At 39.5% G+C, this 14,691-nt stretch overlaps 1 protein-coding gene across 1 annotated transcript in view; it reads left to right on the top strand.

Moving 5' to 3' along the window:
• The window catches only part of COL12A1 (collagen type XII alpha 1 chain), a 111,783-nt gene that overhangs the window by 59,191 nt on the left and 37,901 nt on the right, over positions 1-14,691 (top strand). The window contains exons 32-43 of the mRNA XM_081094710.1: positions 1,771-1,900; positions 2,306-2,445; positions 3,107-3,236; positions 4,380-4,522; positions 5,834-5,963; positions 6,408-6,550; positions 8,241-8,370; positions 10,821-10,940; positions 12,033-12,179; positions 12,916-13,032; positions 13,185-13,331; positions 13,858-13,932. Of these exons, the coding sequence (XP_080950836.1) occupies positions 1,771-1,900; positions 2,306-2,445; positions 3,107-3,236; positions 4,380-4,522; positions 5,834-5,963; positions 6,408-6,550; positions 8,241-8,370; positions 10,821-10,940; positions 12,033-12,179; positions 12,916-13,032; positions 13,185-13,331; positions 13,858-13,932 (1,552 nt within the window). The remainder of the gene's footprint in view (positions 1-1,770; positions 1,901-2,305; positions 2,446-3,106; positions 3,237-4,379; positions 4,523-5,833; positions 5,964-6,407; positions 6,551-8,240; positions 8,371-10,820; positions 10,941-12,032; positions 12,180-12,915; positions 13,033-13,184; positions 13,332-13,857; positions 13,933-14,691) is intronic.

Below are 14,691 nucleotides of genomic sequence, written 5' to 3'. Positions count from 1 at the left end.
TCGTCTCTCTCTGAACTTTCTACAGCTTTGTTTTTATGAGCCGTGTGACTAGAACTACACGTTATCCTAGCTCACAAAGCACCGTGGTTGTTATACAGATGGGTGATGCTTTTAGTGAGGTCCAGTATTTTGTTGACTTTGGGGGGGGGGCGCTATAATGTTTCCTCACGTAGCTTTAGAGAGAGACAGATGAGTCATTAACCCTTAATCATCTGACTTGCTGAGCTCTAGCAAGTGGGCCATACCTCCTACCAGTTTAGAGGGGTCTGCAGAGGTAGATGCTGGCAGGGGTGAAAGGTCTCTGGTAGTCTATAGTAGTAAGTGTGTTTAGCTGAACCAGAAATCCTTACCTCCCCTTTGTGACTTTTGAGTTGGTCTTTTGAGGTTTCCATAGAACTTGACTTAGGGGGTTTGATACATTTGGATTAAAGTATGTCTATTTGAGTAAACTAAATACCAACTGTATTCATATAGCTTTTATAAAAAGTAAGATATATTTGATGGATTGATATTTTAATATCAGAAACATAGCTTACTTTGTCTGTGCCAGGCCAGATTTAGGTAAAACTGCATAGCAGGATGAACTTGACCTTAACATTTCTCTTAGCTGATGATCCCTTAAAGTTTGTTATTATTAGGGATCTTCTCATTTCAATGATAGTTCATGAACTAAGGAAAGTAACAAATCACTGATGCTAGAATTATCTTGCAGAGTTGGATGGAAGAAGTAGGCAGGCTCCCTTCTGCTTAGTCATAGGCTAGTTCTATTAAGTGGATGCATCCAGATTTGCTAAGTATCAAAGGCTTGCTATGACATTAACACTTTCTTCTCATCACTTCAAATATTAAATTTATTAAAATTAGCCACTGTAGTTCAATTTGCTTCTGTTAGGACGATGACAGTGATTCACTGAGGTTTCCTCTGTGAACTTGGAAGGAACTTGGAAGGACGAGTGCAACATAGGAAACATCTGGACAGTGCTAGCGCATCCAGCCACCCACATGTGCACTCACGGCGGGCAGCCTGCCATCTTCGTGTGATTTTCATTAGTGTGGCACAGACATCTGAATTCGGTAAACTGCTAGCAAATCATACAAATTTTCTTTCAACAAGATAGCTAGATGGCCTTAAGCAATGATTAAAACACGAGCTCTGATTGAAGGAAGTCAGAAAAGCATCATATTGCATGGAGATGACTGGGACCTGCTGCCTGAGTGTGTCCTGGCAAAGGGGCCTGCCACGTAGTTCACACAGCCAACGCTCTGAGAGTGGCCCTGTTTCGGGGGAAACACCAAAAGCTTCACATCTTTTGCTGAATCATTTTAATGTGTTTCTAAAGCAAATAAAAAACATCTGTAAAAAAGGTAAAGATAACACTGAATGGTGCTGAGCCTCTAATAGTGTGCAAGTCCTTGTGATCTCCAAGTTCCTTTGTAGTTCACTGATGATTAATGCCTTTGTGGGGAGAGACCTGTGAAATGTGTTTTGGATGCAGTTTTCAGTGCTGGCGATGAGCAAGTTGAAATATCTTTTTGAGTTGCCTGTGTGAGGCTTAGGGTCCTTTATGTGGTTTGAGGTGTGTAGTGTATATTTAGAGTGAAACCATAAAATATATCCTAAACCATAAGATATCACCTAAACCTTCACTGTTGTATGTGTTTCCAGATCTTGGCAAGGGTCTCGAACAGCTCCCTTGTAGAAAGAGCTTTTTCTAACAGATTAGTGAGATGGAGAGAACAAGGTTAACACGTATTCCTGTTTTACTCAAGACCACAATAGGGGGAAGACAGAACAGTGTGCTCCTGCAGAAGCTGAAGCCTGACACTCCTTACGAGATCACTGTGACCTCCCTGTATTCTGATGGTGAAGGCGGTCACATGACAGGAACAGGCAAGACCAGTAAGTGAACTCAGACTCCTGTAGCTTCTTTAATAATCGCAATTGGAACGAAATCACATCTTTATCCGGAAACACTGAGGTGACACAGAGTTTTGCTAATCTCTGAAATGCATTAGAAATAATATTGATTTAATATCCTTGCTTGGAGTTAACTCTCTGTTTGCAGAGAAAGTCACTTACTATTTTCTAGGATTAAAAAAAAATATCTTGTGGTGAGATGAGACATGTGTACCAGGTTATTGCAGACATTCTTTCATTTATTCATTGCTTCAACAGATATTGGTGGGGTGCCTACTATGGGGTGCCTGCTATGTTCTAGGGCTCCTGGGAGATACCACTGAACCTGTGTTTCCTGTGTGCGTGGCTGTTAGGGTCATACAGTGACGTGATTTCTGTGCATTCCAGAACCTCTGAACACTGTGCGGAACCTGAGAGTGTATGACCCCTCTACCAGTTCCTTGAATGTTCGCTGGGACCACGCGGATGGAAATCCTCGTCAGTACAAGCTCTTCTATGCACCAACAGGGGGTGGCCCAGAGGAGCTGGTAATTACTTTCTATAGTGAAAAATGTGCGGGTTTAAACTGTAACTGAATGAGTGGAGCTAAAGGAGTTAACAGACTTGTTTTAGCATCCATGAAGTTTACATTCATTTAATAGAACTTGACAGCGTAGGATGGGGCCTTAGTGCCTGAGTGATAAGGAGATTGTGGGGAGTTGGGGCTGGGGGAAGCAATCATTCCAGAAGGGGGAGCTGAGGGTGAGTGTAGGGGTCTACAGAAGCTTTCTTTTTTTAATTTAATTTAATTTTTTAAATACATTTTTATTGATTTCAGAGAGGAAGGGAGAGGGAGAGAGAGATAGGAACATCAATGATGAGAGAGAATCATTGATTGGCTGCCTCCTGCCTACCCTGCAATGGGGATCGAGCCTGCAACCCAGGCATGTGCCTTTGGCAAGAATCGAACCTAGGACCTTTCAGTCCACAGACCGACGCTCTATCCACTGAGCCAAACTGGCCAGGGCTACAGAAGCTTTCATAACCTCATGTAATAGTTTATAGGAGGGCATTATATTCCAATATTACAGAGCTTGCTTCTTGACTTGGTCATGAGTTAGGATTTTGAGTATTCTATTATTTGAAGCTATTATTTTTTTTTACAAGTTTTTTTAAATCAAGTGCTTTATGTTTTATTACAATCTTTAGGTACCAATCCCTGGGAATACCAATTATGCCATTCTTAGGAATCTGCAGCCAGATACCCCGTACACTATCACAGTAGTTCCCTCTTACACTGAAGGTGATGGAGGGCGCACCTCAGACACTGCAAGGACATGTAAGTAAAAAGGCAGAAAAATCTAGCCTTTTCATGATAAATTTTGCTTTTCTTTATAAAGGCCATATAGACCCATTAGAAAAAATTTGGAAAATTCAGAATAATAAAATAAGGACATAAAATTACCCATAATTCACCTCCCAAACATCAACTGTTACTATTTTAGTATATGAAATAGAAAATTTACAATGGCATCTGTCATCTGAGATAATAATTTCAAGATTTATAAATGTATATACAATAATTAGCATGCCACTTTGTTCATTCTTTTCCACTGACAAAAAAAAAAATCATTGAACTTTGCTCTGTGCTTTATAAATCTGTGTAAAGCCATGTTTTGTAATTGGCTGTATAGTGTGAATTATTGAAATCTGTTCATGACATTGCTTGATTGCACATTTCTCTGGTTTGCTGAAGAAGTGCCTTTTGGCATTAAAAATATGTGTGCTTTCCTTTGCCATTAACTTGAAAATCAGTGTATAGTGATTTACTGTTTGTTTGTTTGTTTTTTGTAGTATTGCTTACAGGTTTTTGAAAGTACTTATAAATATTTCTTTGAGGAATATACTTTAAAAATATACTTTCTGATACCTGAAATGAAGCAAGTATGGATGGCTTCTTTTGATAAAAGATTAGCATTCTAGAAAGATGATGCTATTGACTTGATTACAGTTTGGGGTTAATATGTGGATCTAGTTTATGTTTTTTAAGTCCCTATTGGGGCAGATAAATGATCTTCTTTCTCCCTCCTTTTGCCTTTAGTTTTAATCATAGAAGACATTCATAGAATTGGAAACACTATGAAACTCCTCCTCTCTGCCTCTCCATTGCCTGTGTTGGAAAACTGAAGCTTCTTTTCCAGTTTTGCGTTCCTTATCCCTTTATGGCCAGCCCAGTATTACTACAATTATTAGCTTGTTTGTATTGGCAACAACTTTGCTTCCATATAGATAAAGGCCATAATTGGCTCACATTGGCAGATTTGGATTTGGAGAGAGTTTAAATCTGCTTTTGTATAGATAATTAGGAGTTTATGGATAGTATTTTGCCCTTTTACAGAGTGTAAGTTCTGGAGAAGTGATAACAAAAACTCCACATGTATAAACAGACTTAAGAAATAAGCCTTGGCTTTTCCTTCCTCAGTGGTGAGAGGATTGCCGAGAAATGTCCAAGTGTACAATCCCACGCCCAACAACCTGGACGTGCGCTGGGACCCTGCCCCTGGGCCTGTGCAGCAGTATCGCATTGTGTACACTCCTGTGGATGGCACCAGACCCTCGGAATCTGTAAGTAACTTTGTCTTCTTAGAGCGCAGCCAGTGAATTTTGTAGATTCCACTGCGCCTCCTGCCATGGCTGCTGGCCCAGGACAATAGGCTAGTTGTTGGAGTGGCACTGAGTCTCAGGGAAACTTCATTTCCTGATGAATGTAGGCTCATGTCTGTGTCATGTTGAGTAGCCTATGAGAGTGCAAACCACAAACATGCCAGGGTATAATGGTTAAATGATTGCTTTTGATGAATAAAGGCAGGTGTGTTCATTATAAAGTTAGTTAGCAAAAGTAAATTTTGGGGAAAATGCAAATTAGTAATATGAGTTAAAAACCCCAGTAATAAATTGCAAATTATTGCTAAACCTTGTCAATACGGGCTTTTGTTGTAAAGTACAAATGTTTTATGAAACTTAGAGTATCTCTTTACTGGCTCATACAAATTGCTCAGTCTCTCCTCAATTCATAGCACTGTGTAGTTTTGCAAGTAGATTGATAATTTAGAAATCAGAAATTACTAATTTGAACAAGGAAAATATCAGAACACGTAAGAAAAAGTAAATTTATAAACTAATTTTACTATAAGTCTTTATAAAAAGAAACAATAATGAAAAACAATGATGAACAATACATGTGTTTTGTAAGATAATTGACCTGCATGTTTCTGTGTATGATAGGATATATTCACACAATGTTGTCCTTATCCATTGTATAGAATTGCTCTCTAGTTTAATACAAAATTTCTCCCCCACCAGCGTAGAAATCTCTTATGAATGTCTAACAACAGGAGGAATGTTCTTTGGGTTACACTCAGCCCTGGATATTATTTATATTTGATAATCTTTACAATAAACGTAAATGCAAGATGTTTGAAGTTACTGAAATCAAGTGCGAACTAACTTTGGAGAGGAAAGTTTTTAAAAATATATATTTTATTGATTTTTTACAGAGAGGAGGGGAGAGGGATAGAGAGTTAGAAACATCAATGAGAGAGAAACATCGATCAGCTGCCTCCTGCACACTCCCCACTGGGGATTTGCCTGCAACCAAGGAACATGCCCTTGACCAGAATTGAATCTGGGACCCTTCAGTCTGCAGGCTGATGCTCTATCCACTGAGCCAAACCGGTTAGGGTGGAGAGGAAAGTTTTGAGGATAAATTGCATCTAATGGTGTGGGTTGGGCAGATCTCATGAAGAAGCACTGTAGTTGGCTTCTGACGTGTCTGGGCTCAGCCTTTTATGATCAAAGTTATTATGCTGACTAATACAATACTTGATAAGCATATGGGTTGTCATCAGGCAGAATTTGGCACTTCCTCCCCTCCAGATTGTGGTGCCAGGAAATACCCGTACGGTGCACCTGGATCGGCTGATTCCGGACACACCCTATTCCGTGAATGTGGTGGCTCTCTACTCGGATGGAGAGGGGAACCCCAGCCCTGCTCAGGGCCGAACTCGTGAGGCAGAAATCCTTTCTTCACCCCATTCCCTTGTCACTCAGTTGGTAGGGCTTCTCTGACTGAGTGAGGTGTGTGGTACTTAGCAAACATGAGGACTTGGCCTCTATATTTCACTTAACAGGAAGTGGTTATAGCGGTTAAAATCATCCCTTTCCTTCCCAGTCTGTGCATTTAGGCTCAAGCCTAGTTTTATGTCACTGGATGTTCAGCATGCAACTGTAGCTCTGAAATGCAGCGCTTTCTAGGTTTATGTTTTCATGTTAAAACCATAGAAGATGTGTGTTTTAGCATAGGGAGTGAACACCCTAGTGAATGGTGAAACACCTGAGAATCACTTCCTTAATCTGGCCAGGGGAAAATTCTTTCCTCCCCCTCCTCTCCTCCCCATGTCTGTCATGCTCACAGGCAGGCACATAACTCTATTGTGTTTTATTTGTTTAGTACCTCGGAGTGGACCAAGAAATCTGAGAGTCTTTGGGGAGACAACCAATAGCCTCTCTGTGGCCTGGGATCATGCTGACGGGCCAGTTCAGCAATACAGGATCATTTATTCTCCCACCGTCGGCGATCCAATTGATGAATACGTGAGTCTGACTCTCATTAACTTGAGCATTTTGTAATCTGACCAGGTTGGAGTGTGAGCTTCAGCTTTCTTCTTTAGGATGGTGCTAGGGTTAGAGTTGAGTCCTTGACTTCTGTGTGTCAGTTACATTCTCTGTGACTTTCTCTGACATGAGATTGGGATCGCCTGAATGTGCCCAGCATGGCCTTCCATACTACAGAGAATCTATGTCTTTGGGCTCAATTTTTATTCTAAATATAGATGGAAAATAACTGTCTTATCTCAGGAAATGCATATTTCTAACCACCTACCTATACCATAGGAATTAATTCTGGTGAAACATGGTACCAATTATTCTGAGCTAACTAAATTAATGGTCAAATGCTGTGACTATTCCAGTCTCACCTTTTCTTTAAATCTAATTTCTTTACAAGGTCTTTCTTAAATATTCAGGCAAATTGATCTGCCTTTTCTCTAAATTTAACATTTTCCGTACACTTTTGTTTTGGAATATACATACTCTAATATCAGCTTCAAACTTTTTGAGTGTCATGTTTTATCTCTCCAGAACCAGAGTCAAGTTTCTGGTAGCATAGCCCTTATTATGCATGTCCATTTGTTATGGATGGAAAAGTCAGCACTTGCTTTAAAATTCAGTGATAGCTTAGTGGAAAATTACACAAAGTGCTGATTATAAAGCAGTTTTGTCTGTGGTTTGCAACCATTTTGCTACATACATTCTATTTGATCATTCTCCTTCCATTATTCCTATGTTATAAAGTATTTCATCTACTTGAACTTGATATATTAAGCTTTAATTTAAGTCCCACCCCATTTTTATTAATCTGGAACACATGTAATTGCCATTTAGTGTTTCTGATCAAAATGAGATGAGCCGGATTGCCACACTTGGTTTGCCAAAGCAGAGGCGCCCATGCCTTAGTGTTTGTTCCGTCTTCCCAGGTACAACTAAGCAATTTCCCTTCAGTTTCTGAAAACTGTAAAAATGTAATTTCTTTCCCCAATTTACCATTTGCAAGCAAGGAACTCTACTCTGGGAATCACTGGCATAAGTGATTCACACTATTTATGGAAGCAAAGCTTAGGGGGAGAGGGGGGGGGGAGAGAGAGAGAGAGAGAGAGAGAGAGAGAGAGAGAGAGAGAGAGATGGAGGAAGTTAAATGTATTTTCAATTTCTTCTTTTTCATCTTTTTCACATCATTAGTATCAGCCATACTGATACTCTTGAGAGCAGAAACCCTCACCAATGTATTTCCAGTGGCCGGTACCATGCCTGGCTCACAGTGGGTACTTGGTACACATTTGTTGAAGGAGTACACAGAAATGCAACATGTACCAATGAGAGATGAAGGAGAAAAACAAACCTCTGAGCACTGCAGTACTCAGTAATGTGTACGGAGGTGTTGTACACATTATTGCTTTTTATCCTCACAATTTCCTTCAGCGGTGCTAAGTCATAAAGCTGGTGAATGGCTGATCTGGGATTTGAACCCAGATGTGTTTACTCTAAAGCCATTCTCCCATGCCACACACAGGCAGTGTGGACGATCTGCCTTGCCATGAGCTATTGGGTAACAAAAAGAAAATATGAAGAAAACAGTACTGTTTATGGGAATCTATAAAACAATGTTGTCTTTTGATCTGAGAGTCCTCTAGCTGATAATAAACTTATAATTTAACTTCCTCTATAGACCACCGTCCCAGGCAGAAGGAACAATGTAATACTGCAGCCCCTGCAATCTGATACTCCATATAAAATTACTGTTATTCCTATTTATGAAGATGGAGATGGTAGCCATCTAACAGGAAATGGAAGAACTGGTAAGTGTCTTAGACCTTTTACAATCTTTAAATGTTGCCTTTACCAGTGCCTCTCAAATACTACATTGGTATTGCATTAACTTTATATTAGGCATTGTATTTTGTCAAATTGATATGAGAACAGAACTTGTATTTTAACTGTTTAAAGGTCCACTTAAAGAAGAAAAAGGAGAAAAAATCTCCATATTTTGCTTTGCTTGAGATAGTTTTACTTCTCCTTTGGAAAACCATTTCTCTGAGTATTGTTTTAGTTTGTGTGGTGTCAGCTAAGCCTGTAGCTGCTAAGTCAATTTAGTATTAGCAAAAAATCACTCCACCATGATAGAATCTTAAGTCATAAATAATCGAGATGTTTAGCATTTACCTCTCTCTTTACAAATGTAGCTTTTCTACAAAAATATTTTTTTCTATTGTAACAAGTACTTTACAAAGAATTACCAGTGCTGAGGCCCGCTCCCCCTTTCTCGCCTACACTGGTGGCAGTTGCTTGGGGCTTAGAGCAAAGGTTCTCCAGTTTGGTTGCTCATTGGAATCACCTGAGGAGCTTTAACAACTGCTTTGCCTGGGGGCCAGCCCCAGAGTTGCTGATGTAACTGGTATGAGGTGTGCATATGCTGCTGATACTCCGATGTGCACCCAAGGCTGAGTGAGAGCCACGGCTTCAGCATAAAGACATGCTGGGCTATAGATCTGTTACTGGTAAGTATTGGCATTCCTTTTTTTTTTTTTCACTTTGTTCAACATGATTTCAGGATCCTTACTATGCTCAGTTGCCCAAACCCCTTTTGTGCTTAAATGACTTTGGCAACGCTATAGAATTTGAAAGACCTACCATTGCAAGCTCTTTTTTTTTTTTTAATATATTTTATTGATTTTTTACAGAGAGGAAGGGAGAGAGATAGAGAGTTAGAAACATCGATGAGAGAGAAACATCAATCAGCTGCCCCCTGCACATCTCCCACCGGGGATATGCCCGCAACCCAGGTACATGCCCTTGACCGGAATCGAACCCGGGACCCTTGAGTCTGCAGGCCAACGCTCTATCCACTGAGCCAAACCGGTTTCGGCTGCAAGCTCTTAAGAGAAAAGCAAGACTAGAGTGGTTTCAGCTCAGTCTCCCAAGACCAGGAATTTACATATTTATTGACACCTATTGTCTATAGGACTGAGTCAAAGGAGACTTAGTTTAGTAATTTGAATTTAAAATCAAGATGATTTAATTTAACAACTTCCCATTTTTAAAACTTCCCCTTAGGTTTTAGAATATATTTTGATATTTTTCAGGGGAAATGGCACATTTCAGAATTTTGTGCTTATCAAAATATATTAAAAAAATCTTTCCTAGATATTGAATTTTCCAGGAAGGCTCAAAGCCATTTCTAGTTGTTCTTCTGAAAAAGTTTTTCAAGATGAATTCCTTATTTGTGTAATTCTATGAATAATAACTCAGCATCTACTTCACATGCTGCCTAGCTGCATTGATTTTTAGCACGTGGAGCTGGAGGCAGTGCCTGTGATAGTTTGAGGGTTTACTCTTCAGTGGTCGGCAAACTGCGGCTCGCGAGCCACATGTGGCTCTTTGGCCCTTGAGTGTGTGGCTCTTCCACAAAATACTGACTTCTGCACATGGGCCACAAAGTTTCAATTGCACTATATGTGCAAGCCTGCATGTGGTATTTTGTGGAAGACCCACAATCAAGGGGCCAAAGAGCCGCATGTGGCTCGCGAGCCGCAGTTTGCCGACCACAGCTCTAGGTTATGTTCATGGAGAGTAGAGCGGTGCTGGGAAAGAACCCATCTTAGTCATGAGCTAGCTTTATGGTCTTGGGAAAATCATGTCTTTTTTTTAAAAAAATATATTTCTTTATTGATTTCAGAGAGGAAGGGAGAAGGAGAGAGAGATAAAAACATCAATGATGGGAGGGAATCATTGATCGGCTGCCTCCTATACACCCCCAACTAGGGATCGAGCCCACAACCCAGGCATGTGCCCTTGGCCAGAATTGAACCTGGCACCCTTCAGTCCACAGGCTGACGCTCTATCCACTGAGCCAAGCCGGGTAGGGCTGGGCAAATCATATCTTATTATGTGATTAGGTGGTTGGGCTAGATAGTGTCTAAATTGCTTGTTGGCTCTAATAATCTGTACTCTCTAACGACCTAAAAGTGGTATGAGATTTCCTATTTTCTGTCATTCTGCATCATATAACAGCTCTGGAAATCACCAGTTCCCGAGTCCATTTGAGTTGCAGTTTGAATTTGAAAAACCCCTAAGCTTTCTGTTGAACATTTTAATATCTTTTGTTTTCTAAATAAGGAATTTATGGGATATCATTAAATTTCATGTATGGGATTATACTATTAATACTTATAATCTATGCTCATCAAGTTCTTTGCTCTCCCTGTATGTCAGTAAAAGGTCAGTAACGTGTGCCAATATTTGTTTGCAGTGGGACTACTTCCACCTCAGAACATACACATCTCTGATGAATGGTATACAAGATTCAGGGTATCTTGGGATCCTTCGCCCTCTCCGGTTCTTGGATATAAAATTGTGTATAAGCCAGTGGGTAAGGAAGCACCTTTATCATCATATAAATGCACTGGAGAGTTATTTGGGTATGAGGGTATTCTTTGTTCCATTCCCTATGGTTAGATTCTACTGACAATTCAGTTATCATATCAGTCTTTGATCAGAGGTGTTTCTGGAAATAGCATTTTAAGCCAATGATTTCTAGTATCATTGTTACTATGGGTGTAGATGAGATTTTCATCACTAAAAATTTTATCTGGTCCATCAAATTGCACATATTGAAAATGTTTGTGTTCAGACATCCCATGTGCTATTATGATTATGAAATAATGCATATTTAATCAATACAAACTTCTGTATTTTCCCCACGATGCCAAGGTTTCATTGCTTTTGGGGCATATGTATTTTAGTTTAATTTATGACAGGCTTGCTTTCAATTTCCCATTGATCCTGGATAAAACCTTTATTAAATTATTTGCTGTATTTCTGTTTTATCTACATGCTTAGAACAGTGGAAGAAAATACTCTTTGTACTAAATTTGCTAGGGAATCTTCCATGTACTAGGAATGGCATGAGCTAGAAAATTTTCCTAGAAAAACATAGAGAAGGAAAGAGAAAGGGAAGGTGAGCTTGTGTAAGTAATGGAGAGAGAACTTAAAGGAGGAAGAGATGTTCGTAACTGTGGACCTTCCGCCACTAAGCTTATGGAATGAGGTCCAAGATGGATGTTCTTAAATCATCTCTACAGTACATTAAAGAGGTTAATTTAGCACCTACTATGGGCAAAGCACAATGCTGGCAAAGGAGGCTCCGAGAAGAGGTTTGTGATTCTGAGGTAGCTGTTTGTGTGATTGATTAACTCATTAAAGGAACAGTGATTACATACCTGCTGCATTCCAGGTACTGTGCTATGCTTTGACAATCAGAGGGTAAGAATCCAGTCTCTGCTTACGGTTTTGTATTCACCATATAATGTGGCTTGTGCTACAGTGAACAAGAGCATAAGGGGCTTTGGAATTAATGCTGTTGATACTATCATTTGAGTATAAGTTAAGGCATTTTGATTTTAAGAAAAATTTGAGATTAGTGATAACATATATCTATGTATTTTCGTGATTGTTATTAAAGGTTCCAATGAGCCCATGGAAGTCTTTGTTGGAGAAGTGACCTCATACACGTTACACAATCTCAATCCCAGCACCATTTATGATGTAAATGTTTATGCTCAGTATGATTCTGGACTCAGTGTCCCCCTGACGGATCAAGGCACTACATGTGAGTCATGTGTCTTTGCATGCTTGTGAGAAAAAGTATAGTACAAATTACCAGGTCAGCCTGTTTTAATATTATTTCTTCTTAATATATGCATGTTTCCTCAGCGATAAGTAGGTGATCCTTTTGTGCCCAGCTAAACAAATCTATAAGTAATATAATTCAATATACAAATATCAGTGTATGATGAGATATGTTTATTTCACAAAAATATATTTTTAATTTTGAAAGATTAAAAATTATGATTTCATTTCATCATGAATGATCTGTAGAATTAGAGTTGGGGTGCAAGGAATTTTTTTGTACTTTTTCTTGACATTTGATGTTAAAACATCTATTACCTAAATTCATTGATTTAATTGAAAGTTTTCCCAGAAATGCCATGATTATAGATTCAGCCCAGATAGAATTTGTTATCACCAAGTGCTTTAATAATCACTTAAAGACTTGGCAGATTGCCTTTTGGAAAAATTTCTTATTTTCCATGAGATATCTTTGACATTTATAGTGTTGAGAGGGCCTATGGGATATTTCTTTTCCCTTGAAAATCAGTGATGGAAAGGGAGACCTGTTTTGGCTGCACCATGTTTTCATGTACATTTCTTATACGGAAACAGCAAGATTTCAGACATTCTTTTTTAGCCAAGTGGAAGTTCTAAAATTTTGTTATGATTAAAAGTATGCTTTCCTGCCTTTGTTGAAAAAGTAAATCTATCATCTTTCTTCCTTTATTTTGCAGTGTATTTAAATGTGACAGATCTGAACCCTTACCAGGTCGGGTGGGACACATTCTGTGTTAGATGGTCACCTCACCGGGCAGCCACCTCCTACAGGCTAAAGCTAAACCCTGCAGATGGTACGTGTGCAGAACAAGAAAAGAACTGGAGCTCATAGCAACATTTTAAAATTCAGTAAAGAAGATGCCAGTTTGTTTACAAAATTATGTATAATATGCCTTTAAATGCAATTGAGGATGACACTGGCGTTTTCCTTTGTTGTCATGACTAGGAACGAGAGGACAGGAAATTACAGTGCGCGGATCAGAAACCAGTCACTGCTTCACTGGCCTTACACCAGATACTGACTACGGCGTCACTGTTTTCGTGCAGACACCAAACCTCGAGGGTCCCGGTGTCTCTGTCAGAGAACACACCAGTAAGTGTCTGAGTGACCTGGAATGCCTGTCAGGCTTCAGAATGGAATGCTCTGGGGGCGGGAGACTTACGACCCCCGAACAGGCACGTCTCTGTATGGGCAGCAGTGATGATGTAATGATGGCAGGTTCTTGAAGGTGGAGTCTGTGTCTGGTTCAGGACCTTTACCTGGAGAAAATCCATGTTGCCCGTCACAGAGTTGGTATTATTTTTAAGGAAAGGGCTAGAGGAGGGCCAGTGGACAGTGGGAAGTTGATGGGCGTCTATATTATTGACTTCTACTCATTTGACCCTATCTGAAGGCCTTACATTCACCCTTTGAATCTTGGCTTTGCGTTTTGTAGCTATAGTCAATGTTGAATGACTATCAATGACACCAAATTCAGATACAATAGAATTCCCAGTGTGTCCGTGCCAATGAGACTTGATTTTGTCACCAAGGATTTAAATCGCTCTTAAAATTTACCTTCTGTGTTATGAAATGTGCACATATTGTGTTTCTCTAATTATTATTTTTTAAATTCTAGCCGTAAAACCAACAGAAGCCCCTACCGAGCCACCCACACCTCCTCCCCCTCCCACAATTCCACCTGCTCGAGATGGTAAGTCCAGTTGATTTGGAAATGTAATAAGTAAGAAGGGATTTGTTGCCTTCTTACGAATGCAGCCTGCATATCATTTACAATTGATAGAGAACATTTTTGATTTATGATTCTTGTTGAAGAGTTTTTAGGTTAAAAGAAAAGATTGCCAGCGATTTGTTCTTCCCCTCCAGGAGCATTTTGGTGTGAATGGAATCAGTCCTAAACTACCTCAGCTCTTCATTTGGAACTTGTTTTCCTTCATTTTGCAGATTACTGTCTCATGATACCTTACATAGTTCATGGTCACCTGGTGGGCCTTTGTTTCCATGGGCTGCTGGTATCAATAGGATCCATGAATCTTTTTGGCTTTATCTGCAAGCTAACTCCTGGGCCTTTGGGTTTGGAAGTCCTGGGTTCTGATCTGAGAAGTGCCCTGGATTACACAAAGCTAAAACATTTCTATTCACTAAAGTCTGAGGCGTAATGGTCACTTGAGAACACTAAAGCTGGTCTCTCAAGTAATTTGGGGCAGTTCTCTGTGCTTTATCAAATTAAGTTTAAACTAATTAACTACTGGTTTATTCCCCCTCCTCCCACATTCTGTTTTCTGAGTTAAACTGAAAGCATGTCAGATTTTAAAAGTATTTTTCTTTTATCTTAGAAGGCTCTGTCACAACTTCTTTAAACCTATTAAATAAGATAAAAGTTAAAAGTGTATTATTGTAGGGTAAAACAATAATGGGTTTCTTGAAATTTAGGTTGTTGAAAGAAATTCAG

The sequence above is a fragment of the Myotis nattereri genome (genome assembly GCF_964212035.1).
Source record: "Myotis nattereri genome assembly, chromosome: 6".
Lineage (NCBI taxonomy): Eukaryota > Metazoa > Chordata > Mammalia > Chiroptera > Vespertilionidae > Myotis > Myotis nattereri.
Note: the sequence above shows the minus strand (reverse complement) of the source record. Positions and strands in the feature narration are given on the sequence as shown.